The sequence below is a fragment of the Parasteatoda tepidariorum genome, chromosome 7 (assembly GCF_043381705.1).
Source record: "Parasteatoda tepidariorum isolate YZ-2023 chromosome 7, CAS_Ptep_4.0, whole genome shotgun sequence".
NCBI classification, from domain to species: Eukaryota; Metazoa; Arthropoda; class Arachnida; order Araneae; family Theridiidae; genus Parasteatoda; species Parasteatoda tepidariorum.
In genome coordinates this window covers 72,273,745-72,292,064 of record NC_092210.1, presented here as the reverse complement: position 1 = coordinate 72,292,064, position 18,320 = coordinate 72,273,745, and the positions used below count along the sequence as shown (strand labels likewise).

Sequence of the window (18,320 nt, the reverse complement as noted above, 5' to 3'; positions counted from 1 at the left end):
TTTTTTTTTTTAAAAAAAGAGCCTATTTTATCAAAACCTCAATTGAATTTGTTAGTATCTAATATATATATATATATATATTTAAAATTTAATATTTTTAAAATTTTTACTTATTTTCGGTATAGATATAAAAATACTAAATGGGATTCTACAAAGAATCAGATTTTCGAATCCATGCAAACTTTTTTTCAAAAAAGTTCAAGAAATGTATGTAAATCATTTTAAAATTTTTTTTAAATTGCTCTATTTAGAAGGGATTAAAAAATCCCTTTAGATAGTTAAAATAGTTAGATAGTTTTTTTTAAATTATGAATTATGAGAACGTCATCGTTCCGTCTTCCCCTCTTTCAGCCATTTTCTTCTTCTTTTTTATGGTTTTCACTGGGATCATATGATAAACTCTAAGAAAGTTCCATGATGAGTATCTATGGAAACTATTCTAGGAGGTTTAGAAAATGATGGAAAGCGACTTAGCTTTGACGATGAGGTGAAAGATGATTCTCAAATGCTCCTTAAGGACATTAAGGCAGCTGGTATGACTTGGGAACACGATAACTGTCACAGCATATACAAAATATGTAGCTCTAAAATGTCAAATAATGAAATAAGTGGAAAACTTAGAAAAGTTATCAACCTTTAAATAATATTAAAAAAATATTGATTTTAGCTTGTTTTCTTTTAAATGAAATAAATTATTTAAAATTTATTTTGTAATAAAAGAGAAAAAATTTTTTTCATCCACTTGAAATAATAAATAATGCCTAAATTATAATGTTATATTTTTGAAAAAATATAATAATAAGAACAGAATAATAATAATTTTTATTAGTTTTTTTCCTATTACATATTATTTCTAATTGTATTTGCTAATTATTTGTCGTATCCAATCTGCTTTATCAGTCACGCTGGAGAATACAACTTTTGTTCCTTTCACTTAGCAAAGACCACTAAACATATTTGTAGGAAATCCGAAGCTTGTCGCTCCCATCAACCACCATTTACTACCAAGTTTACAAACTAAAGGGCCACCACTATCACCCTAAAAATAAAAATAAATATTTATTACTTACTTAAAGTGAGAAAAAAATACAACAATATATATATACTAGAAATTTACTTTTTTACTTTACCAAAAATAAATTAAATACTACATTGTTTTGATTTTTATAAACTTTTTTTCTTATACTGGGTTAATTATTTTAACGTTCTGTATAATATATTTTTTCTTCAAGTGATTTTCTTAATAGATGCCAGCACTAAATTTTAAATTGCCATATTTTGACCAATTATCTTATGCAATACCAGCTAAAAGATCACAGTTTATTATTTTTTTCTTCTAAGCAATTTTGTTAACTGTTAGATTAGTCAGTCTTATTTTGACGCATTTTTTATTTTACTTTATATGGGTAATTTTATTTCATTTTTTTTTTCTTCTTTCATTTTAAACTCATTTACAATTACGTTATTACTTTTTTTAAGGCGTTGTAAAGAATAATTTTTTATCTAAGCTTAACTGCTTTTATTTCGAAATTCCTGTGCTGTAGAGAACCTTGATAATTTATCCCATAAGGATTTTATTATTTTTCTAATTCTGTTATGTTTTTAATTATATATATATATATATATATACAGACAATTATATCAGCAAAAAGGGTCTCGCAATGGACTGATCGCTTAGACACGGCTCCCAGCAGATCACCGAAGTCAAGCATCACTAGCTGCGGTCAGTGTGCGGGTGGGTGACCACTTGGATCAGTCTAAATAGGGACCGAGGATGTGCGGTATTGGTATATTGGATGTGCGGTTAAACAGTTCTACTGTAAAGTGCTCGACTTCGCTTGCAGGTCGTCGGGCTACCAAAGCAAGGGTGCCATCCCCCCTGCAGAGGATGATGGCATGTCTTCGGATCCTCCTCAGGGAAGTTTCCCAGACCGTCGCCAATAGCCCATTGTGCAGCTCCAGTGGGACGTAAATGTGGGACGCAACTACAGTGGGACGCAACTACAACAATCAGCAAAAAAGAGATCTTTCTAATATTGTATCAATATAGCTATTGTGAGTTGATAGGGAGATTATATCTTCTTCTTCCGGTTTTTGATTCAAATTTCTTTAATTTTTTTAAATTTTATTTTATTCCATTTAACAATTTTCTTCTTCCCTTTTTCATTATTCCGTAATTTTTTTCCATATTTTTCTCTATATTTTGAACTTATAAATAAAACTTATTAATATTCTTAATTTTCCTCATTTATCTCCTTCTTATCCTTTTTGTATTTATTTATTGTGCTATATATATATATATATATATATATATATATATATATATATATATCTATATATATATATATATATATATATATATATATATATATATATATATATATATATATATATATATATATATATATATATATATATATATATATATATATATATATATATATATATATATATATATATATATATATATATATATATATATATATATATATATATATATATATATATATATATATATATATATATATATATATATATATATATATATATATATATATATATATATATATATATATATATATATATATATATATATATATATATATATATATATATATATATATATATATATATATATATATATATATATATATATATATATATATATATATATATATATATATATATATATATATATATATATATATATATATATATATATATATATATATATATATATATATATATATATATATATATATATATATATATATATATATATATATATATATATATATATATATATATATATATATATATATATATATATATATATATATATATATATATATATATATATATATATATATATATATATATATATATATATATATATATATATATATATATATATATATATATATATATATATATATATATATATATATATATATATATATATATATATATATATATATATATATATATATATATATATATATATATATATATATATATATATATATATATATATATATATATATATATATATATATATATATATATATATATATATATATATATATATATATATATATATATATATATATNTATATATATATATCGTCTTTAATAAGTATATACTTACATGGCACGGTGACTGGTGGGCTTTAGCCACACATACTTGTGTTTGTACATTGTGAGAACAATTTTCTTTAGACATAACGATTTGCTCTGTTTGTTTCAACACATCAGAAAAGCCGGTACCTAGAAAGATGTCTCTGAAAAGTGATTTTAAAAAAGAGCACAATTTTGATATTTCCTATCTTTTCTTAAAAATTTAGAGAGATTGGAAAACAAAATTATTTGTTCCTCCAAAGTAGATTTCTTTTGGATTCTTTTAAAAAATTAATTATGTTTAAAAGAGTTTTTCAAAATTTGAATGTCGAATTATTAATTTTCGGAAGCATTCACATTTTAAATTGTTATGGGAAGTATTTCCTCTCTTTGTGTGTTTCTCAATTTTTTTAAAAATCAAATATCCAACATACAAGCATCGAAATAATTAATACTTTAAGCCATAAGAAATGTTGTTTTGTTTATTTTTTCCTGAAATTATGCATATTTCTACCAACAGTATTGTGGTTTGGTTGCTGTTTTAATAAAAGAAAAGAATTTCCATTGGTTGTTAAAATAATAAACATGTTCAAGTTTGAAAAATATATCAAAATATTTTCGCTTTTATAGGTTGTCGTAGAAAATCGGACAAATCTTGATTATTCCGCCGCGTTGTCATTGAAACCTTTAGCTTCATTCATTGCGTTAATGCTGCGTAGCATACTATTTACATTTTATGCGTTGCTTAAATTTTTCTTTTTAATACTGTAGGAGCAATGTTGTTGCCAACGGTAGAAACAAATTCAGTTCTTTTCCGGAATTACGTTAGAATTTAATGCATACAATTCTTTTTTGTTCGTTCAAAATGTTCGAGAAATCTTTAAATGAGAAATCAAATTTTTAATCCTTGCTTAACTAGCAGACTTTTCCTGTAAAATTCTTAAAACAGCGCCTAACTTATTTCTGTCCTTCTGCAATAGACACTGCGTGTTAAGCAGCTGTAACATAAGCTATTTTAACTTAGCGGTGAAAATACATTCTTTAACAGAAATTATTTTCATTAAAAATAAAATGTGCCGAACTAAACTGTAATGAGACATCAGGTCACCGATATTTTTCAAAAAATCAATTTGTACACATTCCCTCTTCTTTTGTTTCCTTAACTCATGGAATGTGCGAAAGTAATCTTTATCAGTTTGTCGGCCTCTTTGATCAGCACGTGAGAGGTCACTGAGCTAGTGTTCCTTAATAAAAAATATCGGGTAACATTAGGTGGACATATTTTTAAATAAACAAATAAATTTAGATTTTGGAAAGAGTTATTGGATTGTAGAAATCTGGTAGGAGTCACTGATACTTGTAAATACGTAAGAAAATTGTCTGTGTCAAATAACGAAAGGAACATTTACGCTATGTGACAACCAATCCTTAAATCTCTCGACTTTTCACGTGCTGATCTAAGGGGCCGACTGACAGATGTGGATGAATTCCTCACTTTCTAAGAATGTAGAAAACGAAAGAAGTGGAAGTGTTTATAAATTCAACTTTTTAAAAATATATGTGACCTGATGTCACAAAAAATATGTAGTATTATTGTGGGTCTGTAACGGAATTTGTATGCCCAGTCTGTAACACTAGTCAATAGACTAGAAGTCAATTATAGACTGATAGAATAGTCAATTTCACTAGAATAAAATTCCCTTGGATGGTTCTTAACCAGTTTTGCTAATTGACAACTGTAATGCGAATATCTAAAATTTGAAATAAATAATTATAAATAACTAGTGGGAGTTAGAGATTGCTACATTTTACGAAGAATAAGTCGCTTTCGTGTATCCTTTAAACTCAGATCATTTTTCTGAAAATTTTAAACTTATTTTACCTCTTGTTTCTCCCCAGCCAGTAGAATAACAAACCCAATCCGGCTGAGCCTCCCATCCAAGAGACGGCAAACAAACTGGTTGAATACCGTCCGTGTAAATTACAGGAGCATTCAATTTTATCAAGGCAATATCATGTGTAATTGACATTTGTCTCAACTAGAAAATAACGAAAAAACAAAACATTTACATTGAAGTAAGTTACGAATAAATATAATTTGCCTTATGAACGAATCTAACTTTCAAACTTACCTAACATTCTAAGATATGAATATATAAAGACATATAAATACATTCCAATGTATGAAGAATGAATGTTCACAGTTTAGAAGTCATTTTTTATTTTTATTTTTTTTTACATTTCTAGTGTTATATTGATTTTTGAATTTCTGATTTACAAGTAATAACTATTTGACCAGATGAAATATAATTTTAATATTAATTAAAATATCATAACCAAACTGATAATTAAACATGCAAGCATTCTTCTAGCCACAAACTTTCAACGCTACCACGTTTTGCCTGAATGCAAAGTTGTAAATGTGTCAGTAAATTTTCTGTTAAAGGCCAAAACTCTCATACTAATATGTTGTCTCATTTTTTGCACACGAAGTTTTTAATATAGGTGTCAAAGTACGTATTATAACGTAAACCGAACAAAGATCAACGGGGAAAAATCAATTAGAACCATTCACAAATGAAGTCAATATGTGATATATATATACATATATATATGTATATATATATCACATATTGACTTCATTTGTGAATGGTTCTAATTGATTTTTCCCCGTTGATCTTTGTTCGGTTTACGTTATAATACGTACTTTGACACCTATATTAAAAACTTCGTGTGCAAAAAATGANTATATATGTGTGTGTGTGTGTGTGTGTGTGTGTGTGTGTATATATATATATATGTATATATATACACCTGGAGTTCGTTGGATATCCAAAGCGGCACGGACATGATTTGCAACCAGTTCCATTTCGGAATCCACATGTGTTGCGGATACAGCACTTTTCAATGTATCCCCTATGATAAAAATTCATGCTGCTAAAATTGGAAGAGCATGGTAGCCAGGAAAACGGGCCACCACTCCCGATCCATCGGTGATCTAACACCTGATTCAAATGTTCATAAACATCATATTAAATGTTCATGTCAAAACGTAGGATCGGAAATGCACGTCTTGGTGGCATTAGTCCAGGTACCACTCTGCGAAACTCACACGTACAGGATGATCCGTGGGGAGTAGCAACTTATACTCTTTGAAGATGGTACGGGTGTGAGCTTACACGACGCAAAACATGCAGAACGCTATTCCGAGATCTTCCTCAGTAGTTGCCCATTAGATTCAAACGATTGGTATCCAACATATTATCTTCCATGATAGGAGTGCTAGTCACTCGTGTCCCGTATTCACTATGCCTATTTCTTCGTAATGATCGCACAAATTGTGATGCAAATTATTAAACAGCCTGCAGTCCGATGCGTCTATACTATTTTTCTGCTACTGATGCATTTCCCTCTGTCAATCGGTACATCATGCCAGCTCACTGTTCGTATAACGTTGCACACTCCTAAGCGAGCGATGACAGCTCAAATGACTGAGGCAATGCGGGTTTGCTTCTTCCAATCCTCTTATGAACAACACCACCTAGCGGCGAACGAAGACGTTTCCGACTTACAGGACAACGGAATAAAACTTTGTGTTTTATGTATTTCGCGACCAAAATGTTTACAATCTAGTTTATTGTAAACATTGCAAAAAATTAAGTCTTAATTAAAAAATTTTGATCTGCGCTGACTCAACTGTTAAGTCATTGAGCTGCCATAGTGAAGAATCGGCATTCGATCGCTGGTGGTGGCTTGAACGTACCCAGCATGAGATCGATGGCTATTGACTTGATTGGGGAAGTAAAGGGATTCGGTGTGTAATGCTGACCATATTGAATGTCGTTGGTCGCGAAATTGTGGAGTCTTTATCTCCCTGACCAATAAAGGGCTTTTTTTTTATTTTAAATGAAATCCTTACCTTTTCTCCCTCCAAGTCTGGATATGATATGATTTTTTCTGCTATTCGAGTTACTTCATATTTTGTTTTGTTATATTTATTGTGACTTCCAAGAACAATCCTCAAGTCTTGTGGATCGGGTTTTCTGAAAGAATTTTATTTTATGAACTAAGAAAGTGTATCTAATTTACATGTTAATCAATAAATAGAGGTTAAGGACAGAATAATACAGCTGTTTCGATATTGTGATAAATAGTTTCGAACTAAAAATTTACATTTAATGTTTAACTTGCTTAGATTATTTTTTACTTTAGTTAAACAATATTGAAAAAATAACGTTTTTATAAATCATAGTTTTAAAAAATTAATGAGCAATTATAGAAAGAAAACAATATATGTGCCAATAGTGTGAGATTTAATATTCACAGTGAAATTATCATGATATTTCTTATCTGACAATTTTCATTGTGGATCATTACAAAAATAATATTCTTTTTTTAAAAATATTGTTTTTTTTTTATAAATATCCAACTTTAAAAATCAAACTAATATTCTGTATTTGATATTTATCGTGTTCAATAACCCTGGTCAATAAACAACTTATTTTTCGTCACTAATGTTGATAATTACCTTATACTACATATTTATCGTACGACATATTCCTTATATGTCAGGGAAATATATTCCTAAATATCGTTGCGACAAAATTTAAAATTTGATATTACACCATAAGCCTATACTAAAGAATGAAATGGTTTAAAATAGAGTTGAAATTAAACGTCACCACCCTACCCTATGCACAATTTGGACACCGGTGTCACTTTAATGTATTTTTCGACACTCTACTTACAAGTAAAAATACATTGTGGTATTTTTTTAATTATTAAAATCAATCTAATCGTTGCTAACAATCAGAAATAATAACGAATTTTAATAAAATCAAAACATTTAGCTACCATGTAACAGTTTTTGAATTGTATACTAATGTTTTTGGCAGATGTAGAGGGGATATAAAAATAGATATTATTCTGCACTCAATTCAAGGGTATGGTATAAAAATATAACCGGTTATATTAATGATTTTTATTTTTTGAGAAAAGGATTAAATAAGATAAAGATTCGATAATTATAAATTAGATAATTTATTTTTTAAATATTAGGAAATATGTTATGCATATTATGCATATGTTATGCATATACAAGCTCATTGAATTTTCTCTAGAAAACTTACCCAGTGACACAATGAGCTGCTGTTACAACCCACTGTGGACTGATGAGGGACCCTCCACAAAAATGAGCATTGGGCTCTTTATAGGTGTGCTGCAATGAGACCTGCCACGGCCAACTGTTAGTCACTACTTCCGCTCCCCCAACCTGTCTGTCTGCAGAACCATAAATGGTTTTTGGTTGAATCGGTGGCTCACCACATATGTCTGATGGCATACTCACTGGTTTTCCTTCAAAATGATAAAATAAATGTACTAAATTATACTCTAATAATTTATTCTCAAAAAGGTGCGTGGTATAAAATAAAGAACTGGAAATCTACAACAATTAATAGACAGAAATGTAAAGCGTTGAACTTAAACTTACTAAACCTCTTTCTGAGTTCAACAAATTGAATAAAAAACTGCACTATATATTAGCACTTCTCACAAAATACTAATAACTTAATTAATATTTTTAAAATTTTCGATTACTAAAAATACTATCTGCAATTAAAAATATTAATAAGTTTCATTAAAATTTGAGAAACAATTTTTCGCGATTTGAAACTTTTTTGTCATGTTGACCCACATAAATAGTAAGATAAGGAAATAAAAGCATTTTTAGAGTTCAAATAAAACTTATTTAAAATAATTCCTCAACAACATATCTCACTCAATAATTATTCAATCAAAATGAATTACAAACTGAAGTCTCAAAAATGAAACAATTAAGTTACAATATTGAACCTGACTTAAATCACAATAAGAATGAGAATCAGAGCAAACAAGTATCAGAATCAGAAATCTTGTTTCGAACAAACACGCTTTCATAGAAAATTTTTTAAATGAAACTTACCCGAATTTGCCAAAAATAAAGAGGAAACAATTTCTCATGATTCATTTACTAATTTTTTTGTTTTTTTAGCATATACTTTCATGGAAAAAATTTATTTTATATTCATCGGTTAGGAAAAATTTTCAATAAAATAACTGTATAACAAAAATGTATTCCAACGAAAATATTTAACAATTTGTAAAAATGTGTAAATTAATTTTTTTTCCAACAGGGGTTGTTGCAAAAATTTCGTCTTTTAAAGTAAACGGTGATACAAAAAAGAGTGGGAACCGGAACCAGTGGTCTGTACTCTTCATCGAACGTTCGTGATTTTGACTAGCATTTCTGTTATGCAATCAATGTAAAATTCGGTTCAATGCTGGTTTCAAAACAGGGGACATTTCAAAACTTAAAGTAAGTTATGGACTCTGCTTATTCTATTGTTTGTTTGTATTGTTAGACTTTTAATTAGAGAGTTATACAAGCTTTCAAGTTACAAATTAGGTACAGTTTTTTTTCTCGTTCTTTGGTTTATACTTTGAGGTAAGGACATACCGCACTTTTCTTCATCAGTTCCATCACCGCAGTCATCTACTCCATCACATTTTTTCTCGGTGGGATAACATTTTCGATTTCTGCAACTACCTTCTTTACTGCTGCAGAGTTCTAAAATAATAAGGGCATTCGCTTATAAGACGAAGAGAAAAAATTTTCATGATTCAAAATTGAAAATTACCAAATTAAATTAAAATAAAAATTATTTTTTTCATAAAATAAGCTTAGCCTCTTCCTTCTCTCTCCCGTAAAAATGACGGGGTGAGGTTTCGCCCTCTATTTCTCGCTCCCGAGAAATTTCCGGGCTGGAGTGTTCAGTAGTAACGCGCCAATAAGAATAAAACTAATTCATTTCTTTTGCCCGGAAAACATTTCATTTCTCAGTTTACAAACCAGATGGCAGTAGCAGGATATTTTTAAGGTAATTGTAGATAGTTAGTTTATTTTAAACTAGATGTCAGCACTAATCAAATAAGTAATACAAATGCAAAAGCCAAAAAAAATAGGCACTTTTATGACCGTTTTCTTGAAAATTAACTGATCGTTAAGGGGTTAAATAAAGGATCAAAGTTTACCTACATTTAAGTGAATTTAGTAATTTAATAGCCAATTTTTTGTAAATTTCCACCGTTTTCATTCCGTCTTTCATGTGTCTTCTTTCCTGCTTTATTTAGAGTGGCATTGAAGACAAATGCAATTAGTTGAAACCTGGGCAAGATGGACCGCTTAAGGAAACTTGGTTTAAAAAATAGTAAACTAGAGCAATTTTATATCTTTTATATTATAAACATATAGTGGGAACATTCCTCTTACATATCTCAAACAGAAAATAAATAAATAATAAAGTTCAATAATAATAACTTAACATAAACAAGAAAAGAACATTGTCCCATCTTTCCCGGGCTACCCGGGCAAAATAGGACACATAATTATATTTTAAAAATCACAGAAATTAATGTCAGAATAAAAGAATAATAGACAAAAAACATTTCTAAACATCACAGTTACTGCATAAGAAGCAGCCAAAACCGGAATAATCACTCCACGCTTCATGAGCCCATTCTAAGCAATCTGAACATTGAATCCAGTCTTCAGTAACAGTAAGTTATATTCGCTAGTTTATATATTTTTTTGTTAATATTACCTTATTTTTTATGCTTTTTGCCAAATCCGAAGAGTTTAATTTTTATTTTACACTTTTATTCCACTTTGACTGTCCCATCTTTCCCGGTCCATCTTGCCCGGATAGTATATTTCTTTAAAAAAATTATCTGCAAATTTTTTTAAGCAAATAGATTTTAATTTTCACTACTCATTATGTTTGTACAATAATAACACTACAGTGCCGCAAGTTTGAAAAATTTATTGCAATGCATTAAACAAATAATAACAGCATACAAACTTTAAAAAATATTTTAACACGTTGTAAGACAAACAAAACAATGCTTGCATTTCGGTAACACCTTGTGAACTAATGAAAAAACTTGTGCGTATTGAGAACAACAATATTTTCTTTCTGAAAAAGCACTTTAGATGTCGTCACCGTGATACGCATAGAAGAAAGCGATGTCCCGTCTTGCCCGGGTGTCCCGTTTTACCCGGGTGTCTCATTTTGCCCGTGCTTCCTCTATCTCTTTCTATTTTAAAAAAAAATCAATTAAACAGAGTTTTCAAGCTCTAACTTAACTCGGGGTCGAACATTTAGAAAATCCATGCTTTCTTACATCACAAACGGGTGTCTCAAAATGATGCATTAAGAAAATATATATATATCTAACTAGATTTGCTGAGACAGTGGCACATTTCTGCCTAACACAAAATTTATCAAGAATTTTTATTCTTCTTACCTATGTTAGGTGAGGATTCGTATTGAAGACGAAATCCTCTTCCGGCCACCATTTCATCGGAGAGGAAAAGAAGCCTAATCTCGCTCTCACCTGAATTTGAGAGGATAGGCCTTGGAATCAGATCGCCACAGTACTCTCCCAAAACGCTCTCTTTGTCTTTCCCGTACAAAACCAATTTGTCATGACCGCAGCTACCAGTAGGTTCAATATCTAGGTCCTTAAATGTTATTTTAATTCTCTAGAAAGAAAATGAGAAACAATGCAGTTTTAAATTTGTTTTTCAAGTAGAGGATGAACAAAGTAATGAAGGGGAGGGCGTTTTACTCATTCTCCACTAACGCTGCGTTGCATTTGTGCAAAACTCAGTAGGGGAGAGTGGGGTCAATTGTAACATTTTTTACTTAACTATTTTTAACTAACAAAAAATCCAATATATTATTAGTAGTAATTGACAGACGAGTAAAGTAGACTATCCTCTACTAGAAAAAAAACTAAATACCTTATTTTAAATGTTATTATATTATTATTAACAATTTTTGACAGTCGTGCACTTGTTACAAGTGTCCCCACTTACGGGGTCAATTGTAACAGTTCATAAATTCAACTAAAACATAGTTAATTATACATATTATCAAAGTTGCGATACATTTTTTTATTGATCAAAATAGTAGTGACAATTTAGGAGTAAAAATAATAATGAGCGTTAAACTTTTAACTTTAAGGGGTTAAAAATTTCAGTTTATGCTGTGAAAGGTGACTAATAAAATAATGCACATGCAACATACTATAAATGAGATAGGAAAATATTGGTATTTCTTAAAGAGTTAAGTAATGGTTTGTAAACATAAGATTATTTTTCAGCTGTTACAATCGTCCCTTTACTTATTGTTACAATCGTCCCCAAGACGCCATTTCAGCTTCATTTGTTAAAAACAATGCTAGTTAATTAACAAAACTAATCTTTTTTTTATTGAAATGTTAATTAAGGTGTCCACTTACATATTCGGTTAATAATTTTTATTTGTTTAAACAAAATTACTTTGATACAATATAATATTCTAATACCAAAAAAAGTACTTACGTAGCGTGAAAATATCTTTTGTGTTGTAACTCGTTCAAAAGTACATGAAAATGGTTGCCAGCAGGAGTGTACATGTAGATTTATTAAATACACCTTGTGCGCCCCCTAGGAACCAAATCTAGAACCCGACACTCGAAATTTTTGCTCTGTTACAATCGTGCCCTGTTACAATTGACCCCACTCTCCCCTACATAAATGCAAAATGAGGAATAAGCGCTAAAACTTAGTTGATAATTTCTGTTGGGACTACCACTTCTGTTTTAAAAAAGATTGCAAAAGCATAATTTCAGTTCATAACATAACTCTTTGTATCATTAATATATCTTGGTGAACACGAATATCTTTAATCAAATTTAAAAGACTAAGTAAATGTGTCATCAGATTTATGTTTTTGAAAAAGTGAGCAAGAGAGAGATATAATTTTGTCGGTTAATAAGCTAATTTTGAATTTATAAAAAATAATTGTTAAGTATATTTTTAGAGCATTTAACTTTTGTCAAGGAAAAGCATTAAAAAATGTGTCTCATAATATGTCTTAAATAAATTTTATAAAAAAATTTAAGATTTAGAAGAAAAAAAATTTAAAAAACCTTGAGTTCACATTAATATAAATTAAAGCATTGATAATGAATCTTCCGAAAATATCTAAGATTCTTGTAAGATCTCAAAAGAACTAGCTAGCCTTTCTTCCAAATTAAATAATATTCATAGTTTTATTTTTTTCTAAGTTTCAAATTATGTATTTCAATTAAAGATACAAATATATTCATTTTTTAATCAGGATAGTACTTATATTTGAGTTAAAAATAGTTCTGATGGAATACATCTGTAACTCAAGCTAATGCGAATATATTTGTGACACAGATACCTTTTTCCCGAACTCAAACGTTCTGAAGTTACTTCTCCACTTAAAAATTCTTAACCGAGTAAGGAGACAGGGAAAGATCATTGAAAGAAGGATTTATAGTTAATACTTAATTTTAAAAGACCACTTAGTTCTAAAAAATGAAATAGTAAGGTATAATACCAATAGTTCAGTTAATAGGTACTTTAAAGCTAAGTAGATTAATTAGTAAATTGTAATTGTTGATTAGTAAATTGAGCTATACTTACATATCCTGCAGGTGCTCTAATTCTGTATTCACACCAAAGTTTGTCTGGATATGATCCTTCATCATAGAAAGGACTTTTGACTTCTCCGATATTGGTTGCATCATGTTCGTATAGCTCATGGCATTGGAAATTTCTGTTTCCACTACTAAATGCTGAAAGGCAGTAATGATTATTTTGAATAATTACACTAAACTTTGTTTTCTTCTTTTAAAATTTTTTTTAAATATTGCGAGGTAATTTGCTAATTTTTATTGAAAAATAAAAATTGTTAAGCTATCGAAACATAAATTATTTTGGTCGTAAAACTTAATTGTGACAAATGAAAATGGAGAGATTCGGTATTAGCGTACTGATGAGTCGCATTTTTCTTCTCCCTACTTCAATCGGATTTTTCTTTTTACAAATTCCAATTTGACAAAATTTGTTTTGTGTTCGCCTATTCTAAAGTGGCAAAACGCACAAACGCAGCAGATCTACACAAACCAGGAAATATGCACAAAGCTAAAAGAACGAAAATAAATAAATAGAAATTTCAGAAACTATTTTTCAAGATTTAAAAAGAGTAAAGCATATTATTTTTATACTAAAAATATAAATGATATGACTAAAATAATAATGATAAAATAAACATTAAGTGTTTCACTTACGAGAGGCGTGGGGGATTTTTAAAAGCTAAAGTTTAGTATGAGTGATGTGTTCTGGATATTTTGTTGCAAGTCTGACAAAAACGAAAATGTATTCTTCACTTTATTCCATTTAAAAATCGTAAATTTGAAACTTTTATTATTTAGTCGTTTTCTTCATTTTAGTTTTGTATCTGTTAGTTTGTAGGAAAGTGGTCAGAATTTTAATTGTGGATAAAACGGTGATAAATTTCGCTTGTACCATTTACGACCAACTGTATTTTGTATTGGAATCAAGTCTCAGAATTCCAGTTAAAATTTGAGAATTCTAGTTAGTCAGAAAGTTGTTGAAATTTTGATCGATAAGTTTGACAGTAAATTGGGGTACACATTCTGCTTGTAACCATCAAGAGACTATCGAAGCTAATAATGTAATTTAGCACAGAAATCCAGTTTAGATTTAGACTATCCAGATTTTCGGAAAGTATTTGAACTTTTGAGTGTCAATGGTCTTCTTTTTGTAATAATATGGAAATAAACTCTATTAGAAGCGGTCCGGTAGGGAATGAAACTTTCATCGTCATCAAATACCGAGCTTCAATGGAAATTTAAGCACTCTAGTTAATCTTATAAAAAAACAAGCAAAATTTTGATTTATGATATATTGTGGAGCGATAATATGGAAGTAAGTCGTTTTTATCGATCAAGAAATGACTGAAACTTGTATTATCATAGTCACAGAGCTCCATAAGAAATTCGTAAAATTCTGTCTGTAACGGACACTTTTGTCCGCTACAGACGGAATTTTTTGTAAGTTTCAAATATTTGAAATGAACGTTTCAAATGTACGTTTCAAACGCACATTGTCATCGAAAAGGGAGGTTTTGTAGAAATTGTAGTGCTCTAATAGCTAGTTTGAAAGGAGTCAAAATTCCAATTCACAAAATCGATAGTCACAAATACGACAGAGAGGTAATTAAAAACATAGTGAAAATAGTAATTAATTATTAATCAAACAAAGCTATATTTTTCTTCGATACATTGCAAAAAAAAATACTTTCTTGTTAGACTTGAAAATAAATCATATAAACAATTGATTTTCGCAGATATTGATAAAATTATTAAAATATAAACTCTTAGAATTTCGTCTCAAACTAAAGTACAAAAAGAAATATTCGTATAGGTTTGTATTTCTGAACTGTTCCCGATTATGGTTAATAATAACATGGGCTAATGAATAGATTATTGAAAGTATTGTTATGATTTCCCTGAATTCATGCAAGTGTCATGCTAGTTGAAGTGATCAGGCAATATGAATTAAAACTTGTTTCCTTACTAATAGTATTTTAAATTCGATCAATAGTATTAGCAATATCTTCCATTCCATTAGTTCCATTGTAGCAATATCTTTCACAACGCATGGTTTTGCTATCCCGAGATAATATTAAATTCTATAATAAATCACTTTATATTACAACTTTACATACTTTTTTATTACAACTTTAACAGACTGTGACTCCTGCACTTAGGCTTAAATTACTGTCCGGATATCACAAAAACTCNAAAATACGGTGCCAAGGAGGTGCCCGGGAGTCGACAATGTGTAAAGTCGCGTCCGGATATCACAAAAACTCTTCCAGGCAACAAATTTGTGTGTTGGCGGCTACTGTGGTTTACGAATCTCTTCGAACAGAGGTACTAAGTAAACCATTCAACTATGATTGAGGTTCAGAGAGTTATGCCATTTCTCAACCCCCCCTCTTCATTAGAAATTATTTTATTTTTATTTCCATAACAGCAGATCGTAGCAAACCTCCAGTGGAAAGGAGTTTGCACTTTTTTTTTCAAAAATCAAAAGAGAAGGCAAAAACTTACAGTTTATAAAGAAAGGAATTATCAACAAAATTTAGCTACTAGGTCAAATTATTATTATTTCAAATTAAACAAAATCAAAATATTCGAGTTATCCAAAATAAAAAAATCATGGTTTTTATTTTTGGGAAAGATTAGGAAACATTTCGTAACCTGTAGCTATATCACTTTCTTTTTCATAGCTTCAAACTCACTTCCATGGGATTTTAAAATTCATTATTTAAAGTTAAATTCTGTTTTAAGTATTATATGCACACGTATTGTCACTTATAAGCAAGTATCGGTAGTTTTAAGTGCTAATGAAATTTTGATTATTCACATATTCATAATAATTTTGATTATTCATATGAAATTACATATCACCACCACAAAACATTGATATTGGAAGATACACTTCCGGTTATTCAGGTCAGAATGCAATTTTTCTGTTCTATGAGAATACATAAATCAGTTAGATTTTTATGGATATAAAAATAAACATAAAAACAGTATGATTCATTTTAGGTTTAAATTTCATTCCACCTTTAACAATTACTATCTAGCCCTGAATATCTTACACGTTTTTATTTCCGTTATTTTAATAAAGTTCTTTTTATATTTATTTCAAATTTCATTCCGTATAATAAATGCTGTCCTAATTTTTGTTTTGTTTCAAAATTTTTATTTTTTTAAACCATCCAATGAGATTTCAATATTTCAAATTTTTTTAAATCACTACTTACCTACATATATACTTATGCATAACGAATAAATCAATACATTTATAGACAACATTTTGAAATTTAACTAACTCCCATTTAGGATAAAACATGCTACTTGAGACAACGTTGAGACAGATGGTAGAGTTCCCACTTTATCTACTGTAGATTCTAATAAAAAATATTTTCCTCCTGAAAAATGGAAGGATTATTTTAACAATATAAAATCTAAATATGCATATAATTTAAATAAACACTTTCTTTAATCATTAGTGCTGTCACACTCTTGATAGGGAGAGTTCTAAAAATGCAATATTATTTCAAGAAAATTGTGCTTTTTCCCAACATGAATTATATTTAATAATTATATAAAACGACATTTTTCAATTTCAGTATAAATCAATCATTCTTTTCAATAATGCAGCTTTTTTCTTCCTAATTTGACTCGGGCGACTAATTGTTTGCAAAGCGTAAAAACTGTACAAGCGTAAAAACAAAGCGTCTAAACTGTACAAATGATTCACAACTTTTGTTTTAGCTTGCAAACAATATATAAATCGGATTTNGAGCGCCAGCGAGCAGGGGGCGAAGCCTCCTAGTATATATATATATATATATATATGTTACCGGCATTGTATATAGTGCCGGCTGTTTTGAGACAAGGAATGAAATAGGAGAAGTATTACATACTCTCCCTAGACATTGTGTATAATACCTAGGCATTCTATAGAATGACAAATGCTATTTAGACAAAGTATGAAAAAAGCGTCCTGATGAGTTTATTATGTAAATGACGTGCATTTCTCAAAAATAAAAATTTTATTTAAAAAAAATATTGAGAGTGCCTTTAAAAAAATTATTCAAAATGCGTAAAGAAAATTGAAAGTTGCTCAAAACATAATTTATGCCTTTCTTATTAAGGGAAACAAAATTTTCATATAAAAAATAAGAAATTAACTTGTTGCAACATGGCAAGCTTGAATGACATTTTGAATTACAGAATCGAATTATAAATTGCCGGTTTCTCATTTGACATTCTGTAGAATGCCTGAGAAATGTGTGACATATAAATCGCTTCATACATTGCCGGCTAAAATTTGGCATTATATACAATACCTAGACATACTATAGAATGCCGGATTTCAATCTTTACCGACAACATATATATATATATAAACATTTATTTATTTGACTCAACAACCACATATTAACAAAGCAAAATTAAATTGAAATACTCATAACGGGTAAGTATAAGCCTCAAATACAAGAAAACTTTTCTCACCAAAAATATAAATCTCCAAAATTAATCAAGTAATTCCAAAAATTGCCTCGTTCTTTTATTTTTCTTGATCACGTTATACGTTTTTTAATTGATGCTTGTATTATCCAGATACTTTTCTTAAATATTTTTAAGACTCTATAATGAGTAAAGAGGTGGATCAATTTATCACAGATTGTTTTTAATCAACCATT

The 18,320-nt window shown here is 28.9% G+C and overlaps 1 protein-coding gene across 1 annotated transcript; it reads right to left on the bottom strand.

Annotated features, from left to right (window-relative positions):
- Positions 1-803: 803 nt before the first annotated feature.
- Positions 804-16,999, bottom strand: LOC107446495 (chymotrypsin-like elastase family member 2A). The gene is made up of 9 exons (XM_016061167.2): positions 16,872-16,999; positions 13,655-13,806; positions 11,461-11,698; positions 9,614-9,724; positions 8,247-8,472; positions 7,037-7,160; positions 5,000-5,156; positions 3,149-3,267; positions 804-1,039 (listed from the first exon to the last, which is right to left on the bottom strand). Exons 1-9 carry the CDS (start codon positions 16,921-16,923, stop codon positions 935-937), a joined length of 1,284 nt encoding a protein of 427 aa, XP_015916653.2. The 5' UTR covers positions 16,924-16,999; the 3' UTR covers positions 804-934.
- Positions 17,000-18,320: the final 1,321 nt, after the last annotated feature.

Excerpts from the sequence above, each read along its gene's own strand:
- LOC107446495 (XM_016061167.2), bottom strand. The coding sequence starts at position 16,923 with ATGTTGTCTATAAATGTATTGATTTATTCGTTATGCATAAGTATATAT. Across the intron at positions 7,161-8,246 it reads GCAGCTCATTGTGTCACTGG|AAAACCCGATCCACAAGACT; the intron begins GTAAGTTTTCTA and ends AAATTCTTTCAG. Across the intron at positions 5,157-7,036 it reads CAGACTTGGAGGGAGAAAAG|TTGAGACAAATGTCAATTAC; the intron begins GTAAGGATTTCA and ends GTTATTTTCTAG.